This window comes from Heterodontus francisci, chromosome 4 (genome assembly GCF_036365525.1).
Source record: "Heterodontus francisci isolate sHetFra1 chromosome 4, sHetFra1.hap1, whole genome shotgun sequence".
In the NCBI taxonomy this organism is placed as follows: domain Eukaryota; kingdom Metazoa; phylum Chordata; class Chondrichthyes; order Heterodontiformes; family Heterodontidae; genus Heterodontus; species Heterodontus francisci.
Genome location: NC_090374.1, coordinates 2276142 through 2296822, shown reverse-complemented (window position 1 = coordinate 2296822; position 20681 = coordinate 2276142). Strand labels below are relative to the sequence as shown.

At 44.4% G+C, this 20681-nt stretch overlaps 1 protein-coding gene across 1 annotated transcript in view; it reads right to left on the bottom strand.

Annotated features, from left to right (window-relative positions):
- Positions 1–20681, bottom strand: part of LOC137368865 (nipped-B-like protein) — a 693066-nt gene that overhangs the window by 501702 nt on the left and 170683 nt on the right. Inside the window, exons 6-7 of the mRNA XM_068029073.1 lie at positions 14420–14574; positions 4627–4787 (exon numbers count right to left, since the gene is read on the bottom strand). Coding sequence (XP_067885174.1) covers positions 4627–4787; positions 14420–14574 — 316 coding nt within the window. The remainder of the gene's footprint in view (positions 1–4626; positions 4788–14419; positions 14575–20681) is intronic.

Sequence of the window (20681 nt, the reverse complement as noted above, 5' to 3'; positions counted from 1 at the left end):
TGGAAGCCCTCCCTCCTACACCATTCCTGCAGCCACGTGTTCAGCTGTGCTCTCTCCCTATTCCTAGCCTCACTATCACGTGGCGCCGGCAACAAACCAGAGATAACAACTCTGTCCGTCCGAGCTTTCAGCTTCCAGCCTAACTCCCTAAACTCACTTCTAACATCTGTGCCACCCTTCCTTCCTACGTCGTTGGTGCCAATGTGCACCACGACCTCTGGCTGCTCCCCCTCCCCTTTAAGGATCCTGAAGACGCGATCACAAACATCACGGACCCTGGCACCAGGGAGGCAACAAACCATCCGTGCGTCTCGCCTGCGCCCACAGAACCGCCTGTCCGTACTCCTCACCATCGAGTCCCCGATGACTAGTGCTCTCCCATTCTCCCTCCTTCCCTTCTGAGCCACAGTGCAGGACCCCGTGCCAGAGGCCCGGTCACTGCAGCCTGCCCCCGATAGGCCGTCCCCCCCAACAGTATCTAAAACTGTATACTTGTTGTTGAGGGGAACGACCACAGGAGATCCCTGCACTGACCTCTTCCCACCTCTAACTGTTACCCAGCTGCCTTTGATTTGTGGAGTAACGACCTCCGTGTAGCTTCTATCTATCAACCCCTCAGCTTCCCGAATGATCCTCAGTTCATCCAGCTCCAGCTCCAATTCCCTAACACGGTCTGATAGGAGCTGGAGACGGATGCACTTCCAGCAGGTGAAGTCGGCAGGGCCACCGGAGGTTTCCCTCACCTCGAACATTCTGCAGGAGGAGCAATACACTACACTGGCTGCCATTTCTTTTATTCAATTACCCCTTAGTTAAGTACAACTATAGATATTAACAAAAACAGTAAATAGCTTACCTGCTCAGTCCTTTTTGGTTAGAGGAGGAGGGTAAAAAGGGTCTTATTATTAGGTTAGAGGAGGAGGATGGGTGGGAGACACTACATGTGTAGTGGTTCGGGTTTTCAGAGCTGGGTATTGTCAGAGTATACCTGAAAACTAAAGCTGTGCTTTCAGATGATGTCAGATGATGTCACCGAGGGTAAATGAGAAATAGGAGGGCAGAGAATGGATTCTTGGGGGCCACCAGAGCTAATGGTGCAGGAACAGGAAAAGAAGCCATCAGTGGCAATCCTCTGGCGATGATTAGATAGATAAGAATGGAACCAGGAGGGAGCCGTCCAACCCAGCTGGATGACACTGGAGAGGCAGTGGAGGATGGTGTCACGGCGTCAGAGTTATACAGCACAGAAACAGCCCTTCGGCCCATTATGTCTGTGCCAGCCATCAAGCACCTATTTATTCTAATCCCATTTTCCAGCACTTGGCCCGTAGCCTTGTATGCTATGGCATTTCAAGTGCACATCTAAATACTGCTTAAATGTTGAGGGTTCCTGCCTCTACCACCTCTTCAGGCAGTGTTTTCCAGATTCCAATCACCCTCTGGGTGAAAATTTTTTCTGCTCAAATCCCCTCTAAACCTCCTGCCCCTTACCTTAAATCTATGCCCCCTGGTTATTGACCCCTCCACTAAGGGAAAAAGTTTCTTCCTATCTAACCTATCAATGCCCCTCATAACTTTGTATATCTTAATCACGTCCCCCTCAGCCTTCTCTGCTCTGATGAAAACAACCCTAGCCTGTCCAGTCTCTCTTCATAGCTGAAATACTCTAGCCCAGGCAACATCCTGATGAATCTCCTCTGCACCCTCTCCAGTACAATCACATCCTTCCTACCTTGTGGTGCCCAGAACTGTACACAGTACTCCAGTTGTGGCTTAACTAGTGTTTTATACAGCTCCATCATAACCTCCCTGCTCTTATATTCTATGCCTCGGCTAATAAAGGCAAGTATACCATATGCCTTCCTAATCACCTTATCCACCTGTGCTGCTGCCTTCAGTGATCTATGGACAAGTACACCAAGGTCCCTCTGACCTTCTGTACTTCCTTGGGTCCGACCATCCATTGTATATTCCCTTGCCTTGTTAGTCCTCTCAAAATGCATCACCTCACACTTCTCAGGATTAAATTCCATTTGTCACTGCTCCGCCCATCTTACCAGTGGAAGCTGGAGGATCAGCACTTTGGTGGGAACAGGATTGAGGGAACACAAGGGGGTTCCACAGACAAGATGAGCTCAGAGACGGCATGAAGGTAGTTAGATTAGATTAGAGATACAACACTGAAACAGGCCCTTCGGCCCACCGAGTCTGTGCCGAACATCAACCACCCATTTATACTAATCCTACACTAATCCCATATTCCTACCAAACATCCCCACCTGTCCCTATATTTCCCTACCACCTACCTATACTAGTGACAATTTATAATGGCCAATTTACCTATCAACCTGCAAGTCTTTTGGCTTGTGGGAGGAAACCGGAGCACCCGGAGAAAACCCACGCAGACACAGGGAGAACTTGCAAACTCCACACAGGCAGTACCCGGAATTGAACCCGGGTCCCTGGAGCTGTGAGGCTGCGGTGCTAACCACTGCGCCACTCGAGAAAGATGTGAGTTCAGAGCTAAGGCAGGGGGAAGCATTATAGGAAGTTTGGCCAGGTGGGCTTCTGGAAGGGAGGAACGCGGCAGCAACAGCTGAACAGATGGTCTCTATCTTCCTTACAAGGAAGTCCATGAGCTCCTCACATTTATTGTTGAAGCTGAAGGCGGAGGGGATAGGGAGAGGGGATTTAAGATGACAGTTCGCAGTACAGAAAAGGAGCCAGGTGCTTTCTTTGCACTCCAGGATGATCCTGGAATAGTGAGCAGTTTTAGCTGACGACAGCAGGACCCCAAAGTGCTTCATGTGGTCCAGCCAGATCTTGCGTTCGATCGCTAAACCAGTTTCCCACCATATCCTTTCAAGTTTGAATCCCTTGGACTTAAGGGAGCGGAGTTAAGGACTGTACCCGGGCGAACAGGCAGAGTGAGAGAATAATTGTTTTATTGGGCACTAGGAGTTGAAACTGTGGTTGAGAAAAATCAGTCACTGCAAAAATGTTGTGGTTAACGACTGGAAGGTCGGGATTTTGAAAGTACTTGGGAGGGCAATAGAGAACGATGAATTTGAATGAGAGGTGGGGGGTGGCAGTGGGAAACAAGGCAAGATGCTGAAAGGAGGACAAAGTGCCAGAGGAGTAGGGAGACAGACCGAGGTGTGATCTGCTGATAACCGTCCCACCACCACGACTGTCTTGATGGGCCAAATGCTGCAAGATATAGTCAGGCAGGAAGGTTTCATTATTTCTCAGCCAGGTTTTCATTAAGGCATGATGTGAATACAATCATCCATAGTAAGTTCACAGATAGCAAGGGCCTTGTTCACAAGTGATCAAACATTCTGGAGGAAGATGCGTAGAGGGATGGTGGGAGCTGATCTGTTAACAGTCCACAGGGTCAGCACTGGGAGGGGTGAGATTGGCAAGATTAGGCTCCCCAGCTGGTGCACTGGGCAGGAAGGTCAACGACAGTGGGATGAGGCCATTGGGATTGCTGTTCATAATGAGCCAGCACAAGTGCTTTGATGAGCCCTTTGAAAAATACAGATGGAAGCTGTAGGGTTATCGAAGAGCGAGTCAAACCTGGCACAGCAGCCAGTATAGTCAAGGAGTAATGAAGAGTTGGGGTAGGGAATTTGGAGGGCAGAGTACCTGAAAGAAGAGAAGTGAAAGGAGGCATGATGATAGGAGAGGGGGGTCCAGGAGGGGTAAAGAGAAAATTGAAAAAAGAAAATGCAAATAAGAGTGATCAGCTCGGGTCTGGAGCAGCAGCAGCCAAAATACATATGCAATGGATTCAGGGAAAGTTCAAGTTACGTCAGAAATAGAAGCAGGATTGGACCATATGGCCCCTCGATCTGCTCAGTCATTCAATGCAATTATGGTTGATCTTCAGCTTCAAATCCACTTTCCTGCCCGCTCACATATCCTTTGAATCCGAGACCCTAAAAATCTGTCCATCCCAGCCTTAAATATATTCAACAATGGAGGATCCACAACCCTCTGGGGTAGAGAATTGCAAAGATTCACAACCCTTCGAGTGAAAAAAGTTCTCATCTCAGTACTAAATGATCAGCCTCTTACTCTGACTCTATACATTGGTATGGTTACATAAAAGTTTAACGAGGTTGAATAAATGAGAAGCCTGACTACACATGAAAATACAAGTAATACAAGAACATTGCTCAACAAATCCCTCCCTCAATGTGTGAGGAAGCAAGGAAAGTACAGTCACACCTGAGGGGCAAAGCTCAGGTCTACATTGTCAAAGATAGTATGGCATTTGGCAATATTTCTCCTGTGAGTAAGCTTGCATACAGAACACAGACGTTCATGTATCTTAAGCCATTTTTCCATCTGAGGAACTATAAAATAGAAGACTTTACTAAGGAATCAATTTTGCTGTGAAATTTATGGAACTGATTCTCACTGTGTGATCATCTTGCTTGAGGTTAAGCTTCACTTAAAACTCAAAGTGCAATTTGACCTGTAAACACAACTGTAATTGCAGCATATTAGGATTCAGACTTAAACCTGAACTGAGTCTGCCTGGCTTTGCCCCAAAGATGACAGCTTAGGTCAGAATGTACAAGGAGTATTTTCTGAATCAATTCAGAGTGTTCCCACCTCTGATCCAAGCCGATGCACCATGTGTATGTAGTCCTCATTTGATCCATGTCTCGAATTATCTGTATGGTGATTGGATGAAGAGCCTGACATCTGACTTGCCACCTTACTATCGTGAATATTCCGCATGCCACTGGGAATCATGGGGCTCGATACAGAAGCTGAAAAGCACAATAAACTCTGTTAATAAAGCCATTTTACGTATAATTATCTGATTCACTGGCATCTTTTTAGCACAAATCATTACTTTTACTTAAAGGCTGTGCCGCTTAAGAGCAAATTTTGCTGAAACTAAAACTCTAAGTACCCAATTGTAGTGCAGAGTAAAGGAACATAGACTGGAGGATGGTAGACAGTGGTGTTCCCCAAGGGTCAGTGCTGGGACACTTTATTTTGCGATGTATAAATGACTTGGATCTTGGAATACAGAGTAGAATCTCAAAATCTGCTGATAACACCAAACAGTGAGGATGATATGAACCCCCTGAAACTGGGCATATAGGTGAGCAGAATGGGCAGACAAGTGGCAGATGGAATTTAATATCGATAAGCATGAGGTGATGCATTTTGGCAGCAGGAATAGGGAAAGGCAATATATACTTAATGGCACAGTTCTAAAAAGTGTGCAGGAACAGAGGAACCCGGGGGTGCATGTGCATCGATCCTTGAAGGTGGCAGGACATATTACGAAAATGGTTAGTAAAGCATGTGGGATCTTGGGCGTCATAAATAGAGGTATTGAGTACAAAAGCAGGGAAGTTATGCTAAACCTTTATAAAGCTCTGGTTAGGTCATAACTGGTGTACTGCATCCAGTTCTGGTCACCATACTTCATGAAGGATGTGAGGGTCCTTGAGAGGGTGCAGAGGAGATTTATCAGAATGGTTCCAGAGATAGAGGATTTTAGTTAAAAGGTTGGAAAAGCTGGGGTGGTTCTCCTTAAAGAAGATTGAGGGCAGATTTTATAGAAATGTACAAGATTATGACAGGCTTAGATAAGTTAGACAAGGGAAACCTGTTCCCATTAACAATTAGTCTAAGGACTAGGGGACACAGTTTGAAAGTTTTGGGCAAAAGATGCAGGGGGACTCTGAGGAAACATTTTTTTACGCAGCGGACGGTAATGCCCACAAGGGCGGTGGAAGAGGATACAGTTAATGACTTAGAGAGAAACTTGGATGGCCAACTGAGAGAAATAGACTTGCAGGGTTACAAAGATCGAGCGGGGGAATGGAACTGACCGCATAGCTCCTTGGAGAGCCAATATGGACTCGATGGGACAAATGGTGGCCTCCTTCTGTGCCATAAATGACTATTACTCTGCACACTTCAAAGTGCGTGTTTTCTACTGATCAGCAGTGGCTGCTTAGGGAAGACTCTTGTGTAACATAATCTCATAGTGCTGGTGAAAGTACATGGGTGTCAACCAATGCTCCCTTTAAGCTACGCAGCAACCGAAAGCCCCCTCACAGGCCACATACAAGTCAGCTCCTTTGTTCATGGCTGCACAAAAAAAGGGGCTGTGCACTTAAATAAATCACCGATGCACTCAAAAAAAGAGGGCCGCTAGTGCCAGCTGTTACTCGTTTTTCCATTTTTTTTTGTTAAATTTTGAGAATTTGTATTTTAAAACTAAAAAGGATTCCAAAGATGCTGGAACTTTGGTGGGTTTTTGTTTTAAAAAGGTCACCAGAAGGTTTGGAACCGAGTTTGAACAGTAAACAGTTACTGGAAGGGCCCTGTTTTCAAATAACCCAGCTGGGGTCGTTTTTGACTTGGAGAGATATTTACAAAGAAGTGACAAGCCAAGATTTATGGCTGGCAGGAGGCTTGCTTTCTGGAAAATGTTTTAGTTTCAATTTGAACCGTTCAAAAAAAAGTCAGTTGCTCCTTGACTTGCCAGAAGACAGCTCATCTCTCTCTCTTGAAAAGAAACTCTGCATTTCCAATGTGGCAGATTCCTATTTCCTCCTGTATTTGAAGGAACCTTGCATTGAATATGTGGTCACTGAAACGCTGTTGCTGCCTTCCTGGTGTAAGAATTATTTGGAGCCTTCTGTAGCTGCATCTCTTGGAAAGCCTACCCAAAATCATCTTCAACATTGCCTGGAAAGAACTATTCTGGGAAGATCCTATTAACAGGCGTCGACACACATTTGGGACCCCTAAGCAAAACAGAAGGACATCTTTCCATACCTTCTTTTCAGCTGAAGTGTTTTATAACTTCTATTGCTTTATAACAAGCTGTAAACAAAAATCTCTTACTTTCTCCCGGTTAACCGGTGTGTCTGTCTGCGCGCGCGTGCATGCATGTGTGTGTGGGAGGGAGGATAAATAAGGGGTTTTAATATTTCAATTTGTGTGTGCATGTTTTACTTCATTATTGGTTTATAATAAACTGATAATTTTGTCATTTATTAAAGAAACCTGGCTGTTGTGCTTTATTCTGGGAAAAATAGAGTATATGACTGTTTCAGTAAGTGGGAAACTTTAAACATATGTTGTGGCCTGTGGGGAAGTGGGACTAGAATAAACGGTCGACTGGGTCGTAACACAGCACAGAATTATTTTTAAACAAACTTCAATAAAGCTGTATTCGTTGATGGTATTATGAACAGTATTCATCAGCATAAAGAACTTGGCACACAAAAAAATCTCCCTGCCATCCCTTCCTCCCACACAACAGCCGAGTAGTTTAAGAACAGTCAAGGGTAGCATGAAGCTGAGATTTAAGATTAAATTTTGAGTCTGTATTTAGTCAGCTCTGAGCTCAAGCAACAATTCAGGAATTTTGAATTTACTCAAGAGAGCCTGGACACCTCATTCTCACTATCTGGTGACGCCTGCAGAAAGGCATGGATAGGATTGAACTTGGCTGCAATACTCGCTCATTCCCCACCCGCAGTCTATCGACTCACTACTTTGCCTCTAATACTCCATCCCCAGTAAGTAAATTAATCATAATCTATTTGCTAAACAGGCTAAAACAGCCAATTTGCAAATCCAAAATTGCTATTAGAGAAAAATTGTCATACTATAAAACAGCAAATAAATGTCTGTTTTAAATCTATTTTCAACTCAATATTTACATGTATGAAAGACACTTCAATTTTTTCTATTAAACACATCTATTTCTCTTAGAGACTAGCAATACTCTCCAGGTTATCCCAATACTGCACCTTTATCTTGCAGGAAATGATACCAACCCAGTCATTTACAACAAACTTAGATTTAAATAACATCCTTAATGGAAAAAAAATCTCTGTGCTTTACAGTGGCATGAAGAAAAATGGATTCTAGCCAAAGTGGTGAGTTTTCAGAAGAGTCAAAAAGGAGGACGGACAGAGGGCTTTAAGGAGGGAAGAGTGTAAGCAGCTGAAGGCATGGTTACCAAATGGCATGGTGAAATAAAATTTAAGACTGGTGAAGCAAAAGTAAAACGGGAAAGGGAGCCAAACCATGGCTTATAAGGGAAATTAGAAATAGCATTAGATCCAAGGAAGAGGCGTATAAATTTGCCAGGAAAAACAACAGACCTAAAGATTGGGAGCAGTTTAAAATTCATCAAAGGAGGACCAAGGGATTGATTATGAAGGGGAAAATAGAGAGTATGAGAGCAAGCTTGCAGGGAACATAAAAACTGACTGTAAAAGCTTCTATAGGTATGTGAAGAGAAAAAGATTGGTGACCTTACAGTCAGAAACAGGGAATTTATTATGGGGAATAAAGAAATGGCTGGCCAACTAAATGCATACTTTGGTTCTGTCTTCACAAAGGAGGACACAAATATCATACCAGAAATGTTGGGTAACAGAGGGCTTAGTGAGAGAGAGGAACTGAAGGAAATCAGTATTAGTAGAGAAATGGTGTTGGAGAAATTGATGGGATTGAAGGCCGATAAATCCCCAGGGCCTGATGGTCTGCATCCCAAAGTACTTAAGGAAGTGGCCCTAGAAATAGTGGATACATTGGTGGTCATCTTCCAAGACTCTATAGACTCTGGAGCAGTTCCTACAGATTGGAGGGTAGCTACTGTAACCCCTCTATTTAAAAAGAGAGGTGAGAGAAAGCAGGGAATTATAGACCAGTCAGTCTGATGTCGGTAGTGGGGAAAATTCTAGAGTCCATTATAAAAGATTTTATAGCAGAGCATTTTGAGAACTGTGGTGGAATCGGGCAGAGTCAGCATGGATTTACGAAAGGGAAATCATGCTTGACAAATCTACTAGAATTCTTCGAGGATGTAACTATTAGAGTTGATGAGGGGGAGCCAGTGGATGTGGTTTATTTGGACTTTGAAAGCTTTCAACAAAGTCCCACATAAGAGATTAGCATGTAAAATTAAAGCGCAGGGGATTGGGGGTAGTGTATTGCGATGGTTAGAAAATAGGTTGGCAGACAGGAAACAAAGAGTAGGGATAAATGGGTCTTTTCCCGAATGACAGGCAATGACTAGTGGGGTACCGCAGGGATCGGTGCTAGGACCCCAGCTATTCACAATATACATTAATGATTTAGATGAGGGAACGAAATATATCTCCAAATTTGCAGATGACACAAAACTGGGTGGGAGGGTGAGTTGTGAGGAGGATGCAGAGAGGCTTCAGGGTGATTTGGACAAGTTGAGTGAGTGGGCAAATGCATGGCAGATGTAGTATAATGTGGATAAATGTGAGGTTATCCATTTTGGCAGCAAAAACAGGAAGGCAGATTATCTGAACGGCTATAAACTGAGAGGGGGGAATATGCAGCGAGGCTCGGGTGTTCTCATACACCAGTCACTGAACGTAAGCATGCAGGTGCAACAGGCGGTAAAAAAGGCAAATGGTATGTTGGCCTTCATAGAGAGAGGATTCGAGTACAGGAACAGGGATGTCTTGCTGCAATTATACAGGGTCTTGGTGAGGCCACACCTGGAACATTGTGTGCAGTTTTGGTCTCCTTATCCAAGGAAGGATGTTCTTGCTATACAGGGAGTGCAGCGAAGCTTTACCAGACTGATTCCTGGGATGACGGGATTGCCGCATCAGGAGAAATTGAGTCGATTAGGATTATATTCACTGGAGTTCAGAAGAGTGAGGGGGGGATCTCAGAAACCCATAAAATTCTAACAGGACTTGACAGGGTAGATGCAGGAAGGATGTTCCCGATAGTGGGGGAGTCCAGAACCAGGGGTCACAGTCTAAGGATATGGGGTAAACCTTTCAGGACTGAGATGAGGAGAAATTTCTTCACCCAGAGAGTGGTGAGCCTGTGGAATTCGCTACCACAGAAAGCAGTTGAGACCAAAACATTGTATGTTTCCAAAAAGGTGTTAGATGTAGCTCTTGGGTCGAAAGGGATCAAAGGGTATGGGGTGAAAGTCGGAGCAGGCTATTGAGTTGGATTATCAGCCATGATCATAATGAATGGCGGAGCAGGCTCGAAGGGCCGAATGGCCTACTCCTGCTCCTATTTACCATGTTTCGATGAGGGATGGGAGACCAGCCAGGAGGTCACTGAAGTAAACAAATCCGGAGATGATACAGGGTTTCAGCAGGAGATGGCTGAGGTAGAAACAAGAGATGGGTGAAGTTAAAAATGTTGAAGTAGGCAATCTTTGTGATGGAGAAGAAATAGCTCAACCTGGGATCAAATAAGACATCAATGCCCAAACAGGCTGGTTCACAGTTCATCCAAGACAGCATATCGCAGCTGACATGTCTCCAGAAATGGCTTCTGTTCACTGGAAATGGATGATGCAATGGACAGTGTCAAGTCTGCAGAGAATTTGAAGAGGGATACAATACACCTTGGGTCAGTCACAAATTGTTCATTACTTCAACTACTGCTCTAACAGGGGCAGAATTTCATTAGGTTAAATAGGGAGCAATGTGCATAGAACTGGAAGATGACAACAATCAAGAAAAGGAAGGTTGGACTGGGGCATTACAATAATTACGGATTCTAATGCAGAACCAATAAGTTGGCGCACAACATTTGGAGAATCTTTTTCAAATAGCACAGAGCATAAATAATAGGCTTCAATTCATCAAAACTCCAGTGTCCATCCAACTTCCTTTTGAAATCATGCATTGTCTCTGCTTCCACCACCCTCATAGGCGTGGAGTTCCAGGATAGAATTAAGAAATAGAAAAAGATTTAAGACCGTGGTGGGAGTTGTGTGTTGGCCCCCTGGTAGCAGCTGTAAAGTGGTAGATCGTATAAATACAGGAATTGGACAAGCATGTAGCAAAGGCAGAGTGGTTTTAATAGGTGGAGCAATGAAGCAATCTGATCCCAGTGCTCTGCTAATTTGAATTTGAAACTTCTAACTAGGAAGTGTGCAAGACCAGTCAAGGATGAGCCTTCCCACAAAGACTGCGGCACAATGGTCTAGCCCTTAGTTATCAACTTAAATATAGAAGAACCCAGCACCAAAAATTCCTCTTATATGACGTGACCTACACTGGTGACTGCTGAACCCAAGAGGTGAGGTGAAAGTGACTGCTCTTGACATCAAGGCAGCATTTGACCAAGTATGGCATCAAGGAGCCCTAGCAAAACTGGACTCAATGGGAATCAGGGGGAAAACTCTCTGCTGGTTGGAGTCGTACCTAGCACAAAGGAAGATGGCTGTGGTAGTTGGAGGTCAATCATCTCAGCTCCAGGACATCACTGCAGGAGTTCCTCAGGGAAGTGTCCTAGGCCCAACCATCTTCTGCTGCTTCATCAATGACCTTCCTTCAATCATGAGGTCAGAAATGGGGATGTTCGCTGATGATTGCACAATGTTCAGCACCATTCGTGACTCCTCAGAGACTGAAGCAGTCCGTGTAGAAATGCAGCAAGACCTGGACAACATCCAGGCTCGGGCTGATAAGTGGCAAGTAACATTCGCGCCATACAAGTGCCAGTGACTATCTCAAACAAGAAGGAATCGAACCATCCCCCCTTGACATTCAGTGGAATTACCATTGTTGAATTCCCCACTAACATCCTGGGGGTTACCATTGACCTGAAACTGAACTAGAGTAACCATATAAATACCGTGGCTACAAGAGCAGATCAGAAGCTAGGAATCCTGTGGCGGGTAACTTGCCTCCCGACTCCTCAAAGCCTGTCCACCATCTACAAGGCACAAGTCAGAAGTGTGATGGAATACCCTCCACTTGCCTGGATGGGTGCAGCTCCAACAACACTCAAGAAGCTCTACAGCATCCAGGACAAAGCAGCCCGCCTGATTGGCACCCCATCTACAAACATTCAATCCCTCCACCACCGACGCACAGTGGCAGCAGTGTGTACCATCTACAAGATGCACTGCAGCAACGCACCAAGGCTCCTCAGACAGAACCTTCCAAACCCGTGACCTCTACCACCTAGAAGGACAAAGACAATGGATGCATGGGAACACCACCACCTAGTTCTCCTCCAAGCCACACACCATCCTGACTTGGAACTAGATCGCCATTCCTTCACTGTCGCTGGGTCAAAATCCTGGAACGCCCTTCCTAATAGCACTGTAGGTGTACCTACCCCACACAGACTGCAGCAGTTCAAGGCGGCTGGTCAACAGCACCTTTTCACAGGCAATGAGAGATGGGCAATAAATGCTGGCCTAGCCAGCGATGCCCACATCCCACAAAATAATTTTTAAAAGTTGTTTTTTGAGGAGGGGGGAGAAGGAAATAAAGCAGGAAAGACGGAGAGAAGAGCAGTTGTCCAAGATTAATACTGTTCAAAATTGGGATTCACAAACAGGACTGCCTCACAAAGTAGTTCAGAAGGTCAGGGGAAGGCAGAGGGACTGGGGAAGACAGAAAAGAGGCTCAACAGCTCCTAGCTTTCCCCCAAAAAATTGAAGTCTAAAGCAAAACATTCCTCCTTTAAAGGAATGAAATAAGGGAATACGTACTGGCAAGTTATTATCCTTGGAACGACATCAAATAGATTTTTTGCAGAGAAAGCTATTGGCTAAGAGTGTAGTCTGAACAGATGAATATTTTGGAAGGAACTCATGCAATTAAGTTACCTCTTTACTTTCATTGCATTACCCACTCTCCTCACCATTTATGATGAGCATTTCACCAACATTGCTTATTCTCTGGGCAGAGTCTGTAGTGTCTGCCACAGATCATGAAGCAATGTAACAGGCATATTTGCTGAGGACTATTTTCATGAGAACCATTAATCTGACTATATAAAGTTATCCATGACAGTGCTGTCATTTAGATTTCACAAAAACACAAGAAATCGGAACAGAAGTAGACCAATATGGCCCATCGAGCCTGCTCCATCATTCAATATGATCATGGCTGAGCTTGGGCTTCAATTCCACTTTCCTGCCCACTCCCCATATCCCTTCATTCCTTGCAAGATCAAAAATCTATCTATTCCAGCCTTAAATATATTCAACGATGGAGCATCCACAACCCTCTGGAATAGAGAATTCCAAAGATTAACAACTCTTTGAGTGTAGTAATTTCTTCTCATCTCAGCCCTGAATGATCGACCCCTTATCCTAGCAATCATGTGTTTATGAACTTTTGTTATGTCCACTTGAACTGCAAGGTAGAATTCAGACAATTCTAGATTTGATACTTCCCAATTTGTACTGTGACTGAAAGAACACTTTGAGCTGTGCAACACTGAGGTAAAGTACTGCTGGACATAGATCTCTCACCAGTGATTAATTAAGCAGCACATCACACTGTTACTGGCTTCAGAGCATTTTTGCTACTTGTATTAGTGCCAAGTGATACTATACCAAACAGTATGGAAAAAAGTTATTTTTTTTTTTAAAAACACAGGTTACCGAAATAAGAGATCACAGACATCTCTGATCAGAGGAAGAAGCCATCCGAAAGAAATTCCCTGCTGCCAAATGTTGACAGTAATTAAACAGAGCAATTAATGTAATGAAAGGAACGCCTTACCCATTGGAATTTCTGCCCCTTTTTAAACGAAGCAGCACTGCAGAATTATACCAAGAGTTTCAACTTGCTAGTATGAATGGCTCGTTTTACTTGCTTTTTTTCAAAACTGTGTAATACTAATTCTGCATATTGCACAAGCATTTGCCACACATCTCCACTTATTTCATGCCCTGCTGTAATGTGCAGGACAGCTGAAATGGTGCATTCTTTACCTAGTGTGGAGGTTGACTGTTGCTGCTGAGGAGAAGGCTGAGTCTGGACTATCAGACAGGGTTGCACAGGTCTCTGAGGACTCCCAGAATACGTAGGACCTGATACCAGAGGGGAACCGTGCAACTCTAAGGACAGAAAAACAAGTATTCAGAACTACGAGCATGAATTATGAACCCCCAACCTCTGCCCCAAAAAATTCACTCAATAAATTCTGGTATCAAGAAACATTTTTTGATTTCTGTAAATGAATCTCACAAAAATGAGGCCTCAATCTATCTCAGTGGCGGTGGAGTGGTGGTTTGAAGGGGTGGGGGGGGGCGGGTGGTGGTGGGGGGGGGAAAAGAGAGAATGATGGTGGTGGTGGTGTGGGGCCTTATCTATAGTGGAGCACCTCCTACCTGGCACCTCCACGATTTCTGAAGTTGATGTAGTCACAGGATATACCATATTACTCTATCCGAAAATCAAACAACTATGAATAAGCATATCCAACCCCACCTAGAAACCTGGTCAAGAATTAACAATCCTTCACATGTTCAGCTAGCAAATTTGGGCAGGCAAGCAGCCCTAAGACTCTAACCACAGTCTGCAAAACAAGTAGGCAAATGATTGCGAGCAAAGATTCAACACTTGCACATGCGTAAAATTATCTTAATTCTTACCTTGCTGTATCTGCTGATGCTGTGTGTAGCTTGGAGGATGCTGTGGATATTGCATGTAACCTGGAGGACTCTGCGGAGCATATGGACTGGGTACAGGACTATTCTGCTGAGTCATGTATCTGTTGGTAGAACTTGACTGAGGTGGTACAAATCGACTGTAAACAAATAGGAAACAATTTTTAACCAAGTTACCATATTTATGCAGTTCATTCACACAATGCAGTTGTGTGATAAATAATCATATGCAGGTTTGCTTTCCTAAACTGAGAACTATTGCGACCACAGAATCATGGAATCATAGAAAGTTTCAGGTACAGAAAGAGGCGACTTGGCCCACCGCATCTGTGCAGCCAAATAACAAGCCGCACAGCTTAATCCCACCTTGCAGCCTTTGGTCTGTAACCCTGCAGCTTACGGCACTTGAGGTGCATATCCAGACACCTTGTAAATGAGTTGACAGTTTCTGCCTCTACCACCCTTTCAGGTAGTGAGTTCCAGACCCCCACCACCCTCTGCATGAAAAAATGCTTCCTCCCCTCTACTCTTGCTACCAATCACTTCAAATCTATGCTCCCTAGTCACTGACCTCTCTGTTAAGGTAAATAAGTCCTTCACATCCACTCTATCCAGGCCCCTCACAATTTTATACATCTCAATGTGGCATTGTTAATCAAGGAGAGTATTACAGCGGCAGAAAGGACGTTTGAGGACTCGTCTACTGAGGTAGTATGGGCCGAGGTTAGAAACAGGAGAGGAGAGGTCACCCTGTTGGGAGTTTTCTATAGACCCCCGAATAGTTCCAGAGATGTAGAGGAAAGGATAGCAAAGATGATTCTCGACAGGAGCGAGTGTAACAGGGTAGTTGTTATGGGGGACTTTAACTTTCCAAATATCGACTGGAAATACTATAGTTCGAGTACTTTAGATGGGTCAGTTTTTGTCCAGTGTGTGCAGGAGGGTTTTCTGACAGTATGTAGACAGGCCAACCAGGGGCGATGCCACATTGGATTTGGTACTGGGTAATGAACCCGGCCAGGTGTTAGATTTAGATGTAGGTGAGCACTTTGGTGATATGTCATCACAATTCGGTTAGGTTTACCTTAGCGATGGGCAGGGACAGGTATATACCGCAGGACAAGAATTATAGCTGGGGAAATTATGATGCGATTAGGCAAGATTTAGGATGCGTAGGATGGGGAAGGAAACTGCAGGGGATGGGAACAATCGAAATGTGGAGCTTATTCAAGGAGCAGATACTGCGTGTCCTTGATAAGTATGTACCTGTCAGGCAGGGAGGAAGTTGTCGAGCGAGGGAGCCGTGGTTTACTAAAGAAGTTGAAGCGCTTGTCAAGAGGAAGAAGGCGGCTTATGTTAGGATGAGACGTGAAGGCTCAGTTAGGGCGCTTGAGAGTTACAAGCTAGCCAGGAAGGATCTAAAGGGAGAGCTAAGAAGAGCGAGGAGAGGACACGAGAAGTCATTGGCGGATAGGATCAGGGAAAACCCTAAGGCTTTCTATAGGTATATCAGGAATAAAAGAATGACTAGAGTTAGATTAGGGCCAATCAAGGATAGTAGTGGGAAGTTGTGTGTGGAATCAGAGGAGATAGGGGAAGCGTTAAATGAATATTTTTCGTCAGTATTTACAGTAGAGAAAGAAAATGTTGTCGAAGAGAATACTGAGATTCAGACCACTAGGCTAGATGGGATTGAGGTTCACAAGGAGGAGGTGTTAGCAATTTTGGAAAGTGTGAAAATAGATAAGTCCCCTGGGCCAGATGGGATTTATCCTAGGATTCTCTGGGAAGCCAGGGAGGAGATTGCAGAGCCTTTGTCCTTGATCTTTATGTCGTCATTGTTGACAGGAATAGTGCCAGAAGACTGGAGGATAGCAAATGTTGTCCCCTTGTTCAAGAAGGGGAGTAGGGACAGCCCTGGTAATTATAGACCTGAGAGCCTTACTTCGGTTGTGGGTAAAATGTTGGAAAAGGTTATAAGAGATAGGATTTATAATCATCTTGAAAAGAATAAGTTCATTAGCGATAGTCAGCACGGTTTTGTGAAGAGTAGGTCGTGCCTCACAAACCTTATTGAGTTTTTTGAGAAGGTGACCAAACAGGTGGATGAGGGTAAAGCAGTGGACGTGGTCCATATGGATTTCAGTAAGGCGTTTGATAAGGTTCCCCACGGTAGGCTATTGCAGAAAATACGGAAGTATGGGGTTGAAGGTGATTTAGAGCTTTGGATCAGAAATTGCCTAGCTGAAAGAAGACAGAGGGTGGTGGTTGATGGCAAATGTTCATCCTGGAGTTTAGTTACTAGTGGTGTACCGCAAGGATCTGTTTTGGGGCCACTGCTGTTTGTCATTTTTATAAATGACCTGGAAGAGGCTGTAGAAGGGTGGGTTAGTAAACTCGGTGGAGTTGTGGATAGTGCCGAAGGATGTTGTAGGGTACAGAGGGACATAGATAGGCTGCAGAGCTGGGCTGAGAGATGGCAAATGGAGTTTAATGCGGAAAAGTGTGAGGTGATTCACTTTGGAAGGAGTAACAGGAATGCAGAGTACTGGGCTAATGGGAAGATTCTTCGTAGTGTAGATGAACAGAGAGATCTTGGTGTCCAGGTACATAAATCCCTGAAAGTTGCTACCCAGGTTAATAGGGCTGTTAAGAAGGCATATGGTGTGTTAGCTTTTATTAGTAGGGGGATCGAGTTTCGGAGCCACGAGGTCATGCTGCAGCTGCACAAAACTCTGGTGAGGCCGCACCTGGAGTATTGCGTGCAGTTCTGGTCACCGCATTATAGGAAGGATGTGGAAGCTTTGGAAAGGGTGCAGAGGAGATTTACTAGGATGTTGCCTGGTATGAAGGGAAGGTCTTACGAGGAAAGGCTGAGGGACTTGAGGTTGTTTTCGTTGGAGAGAAGGAGGAGGAGAGGTGGCTTAATAGAGACATATAAGATAATCAGAGGGTTAGATAGGGTGGATAGTGAGAGTCTTTTTCCTCGGATGGTGATGGCAAACACGAGGGGACATAGCTTTAAGTTGAGGGGTGATAGATATAGGACAGATGTCAGAGGTCGTTTCTTTACTCAGAGAGTAGTAGGGGCGTGGAACGCCCTGCCTGCAACAGTAGTAGACTCGCCAACTTTAAGGGCATTTAAGTGGTCATTGGATAGACATTTGGATGAAAATGGAATAGTGTAGGTCAGATGGTTTCACAGGTCGGCGCAACATCGAGGGCCGAAGGGCCTGTACTGCGCTGTAATGTTCTAATTCTAATTTTAATCAAATCTCCCTTCAGCCTTCCCTGTTCCAAGAAGAACAACTCCAGCCTATCTGATCTTTCCTCATAGCTGCATTTTTCCAGTCTTGGCAACATCCTCGTAAATCTCCTCTGTACCCTCTCTAGTGCAATTACATCCTTTCTGTAATGAGGTAACCAGAACTGCACACAGTACTCAAGTTGCGGCCTAATTAATGATTTATCTAGTTCCAGCATAACCTCTCTGCTCTTGTATTCTATAGCTTAACCACCTTATTGACCTGTCCTGCTACCTTCAGGGATCTGTGGATATTCACTCCAAATCCTTTACTTCCTCTGCACCTCTCAGTATTTTCCCATTCCTTTGCCTGACCTCCCCAAATGCATCACCTCACTTCTCCAAGTTGAATTCCATTTGCCACTTTTTCTGCCCATCTGACCTGACCATCTATATCTTCCTGCAGCCTACAGCTATCCTCCTTGCTATCTCCCATACGACCAATCTTTGTGTCATCTGCAAACTTCTTTATCATGCCCCCTACATTTACATCCAAATTGTTAATATGTACCACAAAAAGCAGGGAACCCAGTACTGAGCCCTGCGGACCACCACTGGAAACAACCCTCCAGTCGCAAAAACACAACAATTACCCTTTGTTTCCTGCCACTGAGCCAATTTTGTATCCACCTTGCTGCATTTCCCTGGATCCCATGGGATTTTTTTTTAAACCAGTTTACCACGTGGGACCTTGTCAAAAGCCTTGCTAAAATCCACGTAGACCATATCACCTGCACTACCGTCATCTATCTTCCTTATTACTTCTTCAAAAAAGTCCATCAAGTTGGTTAAACAAGATCTTCCCTTAACAAATCCAGGCTGATTACCCTTGATTAATCTGTGCCTAAGTGAGAGTTTATCCTGCGGCTTGGAATAGATTCCAATAACTTTTGAGGTTAGATTGTCTGGCCTGTAATTATTCAGTCGATCCCTCGTTCCCTTTTTAAACAAAGGTACAATGTTAGCAGTCCTCCAATCCTCCAGCACCACACCTGTATACAGGGCGGACTGGAAAATTATAGTCAGACCCTCCACTATTTCTCCTCTTGAACAGCCTTGGGTACATTTAATCCGGTCCTGCTGATTTATCAACTTTCCAGGATACTAATCCCAATAATACTACCCCTCTTCCTAGGTTTATCCTCTTCATAGCCCTCTTCCTTGACGACAATATCTGCATCATCCCGTTCTTTTGTAAAGACAGGCGCAAAGTATTGGTTAAGAACTCTACCAACATCTCACGCCCCTACACATAGGTTACCTTTTTGGTCTTCTATGGGCCCTACTCTTTCCCAAGTTATCCTCTTACTCTTATTGTATTGATAAAAATAACGTAATGATAAAATATCTTTGGGTTCACCTTGATTTTGCTTGCCAATATTCTTTCATGACCTCTCTTTGTTTTCCTAATTTCCTTTTTGATTTCACCCCTCCACTTTCTATACTACTTTCGACTATCTGTTGTATTGAGTGCTCGGCATCCGACATGGGCGGCACAATGGCGCCGTGGTTAGCACCGCAGCCTCACAGCTCCAGCGACCCGGGTTCAGTTCTGGGTACTGCCTGTGCGGAGTTTGCAAGTTCTCCCTGTGACCGTGTGGGTTTCCACCGGGTGCTCCGGTTTCCTCCCACAGCCAAAGACTTGCAGGTTCATAGGTAAATTGGCCATTGTAAACTGCCCCTAGTCTAGGTCGGTGGTAGAGAATTGAGTGAAGGTGGGGATGTGGTAGGGAACATGGGATTAATGTAGGATTAGTATAAAGGGGTGGCTGATGGTCAGCACAGACCCGTTGGGCCGAAGGGCCTGTTTCAGTGCTGTATCTCTCCATGACTCTATGAGCTTTCCTTTTCTGTCTTATCTTACCCTGTAAGCTCCTTGACATCCATGGGGCTGTGGATTTGGCTGTCCCACCCTTTTTCTTTGTGGCAACATATTTACTCTGAACCCCTTGACGTCCCCTTTGAATGCCTCCCACTGCTCTAACACTGATTTACCTTCAAGTAACTGTTTTCAGTCCACTTTTGCGAAATCATTCCTCAGCTTCATAAAATTGATGTTGCACCAATTGAGAACTCTAACTCCTGTTCTATCCTTGTCCTTTTCCATAATATTATAATATTCCATTATTAAAACTAACAATTAGGGACAGCTCTCCCACTGCCACTCCTTCCACCTGCCCATCTTCATTTCTTAAAACAGTCTAAAACTGTGCTCTCTCTTGTTAGCCTTCTTATGTACTGGCCAAAAATGTTCGCCTAAATGCACCTCAAGAATTCTGCTCCCTCAATTCCTTTCACACTAAAACTATTCCAGTTAATATTGGGGTAGTTAAAGTCCACTTATTACTGCCCTACTGTTTTTGTACTTCTCAGAGATTTGCCTACATAATCGATCTCCCTCTGACTGTAGCCTATAGTACACTCCCAGCAGTGTGATTGCCCCTTTTTTGTTCCTTAGCTCGAGCCATATGGCCTCATTAGATGAACCTTCCAACATATCATCCCTTCTCACAGCTGTAATAGTTTATTTGACCAAAATGATCAATCCCCCTCCTTTCTTATCCCCCTTCCTATCTCGTCTGAAAACCGTGTAATCAGGAACCAGCTGCCATTCCTGTCCCTCCTGAAGCAATGTTTCTGTCATAGCTATGATATCATACTGCCAAGTGTCCATCTGTGCCCTCAGCCCATCTGCTTTATTTGCTATACTCCTTGCATTGAAGTAGATATCTTGAGCTTTGCCAAACTTTTTTTTTCATTTCCCAGCCTTTGTTTCCTCTGCCTTCCAGATTCATCCATTAATTTTCTGCCTTCAATTGTCATTTCTGATTTTGTCTCAAATGAGTCTACCCTCAGGTCCCCATCCCCTTACCAAACTAATTATTGGACTTGTCTTCACATAAAAGGGACAGCTTCCATTTTGTCTCATGCTAGACATAAAAA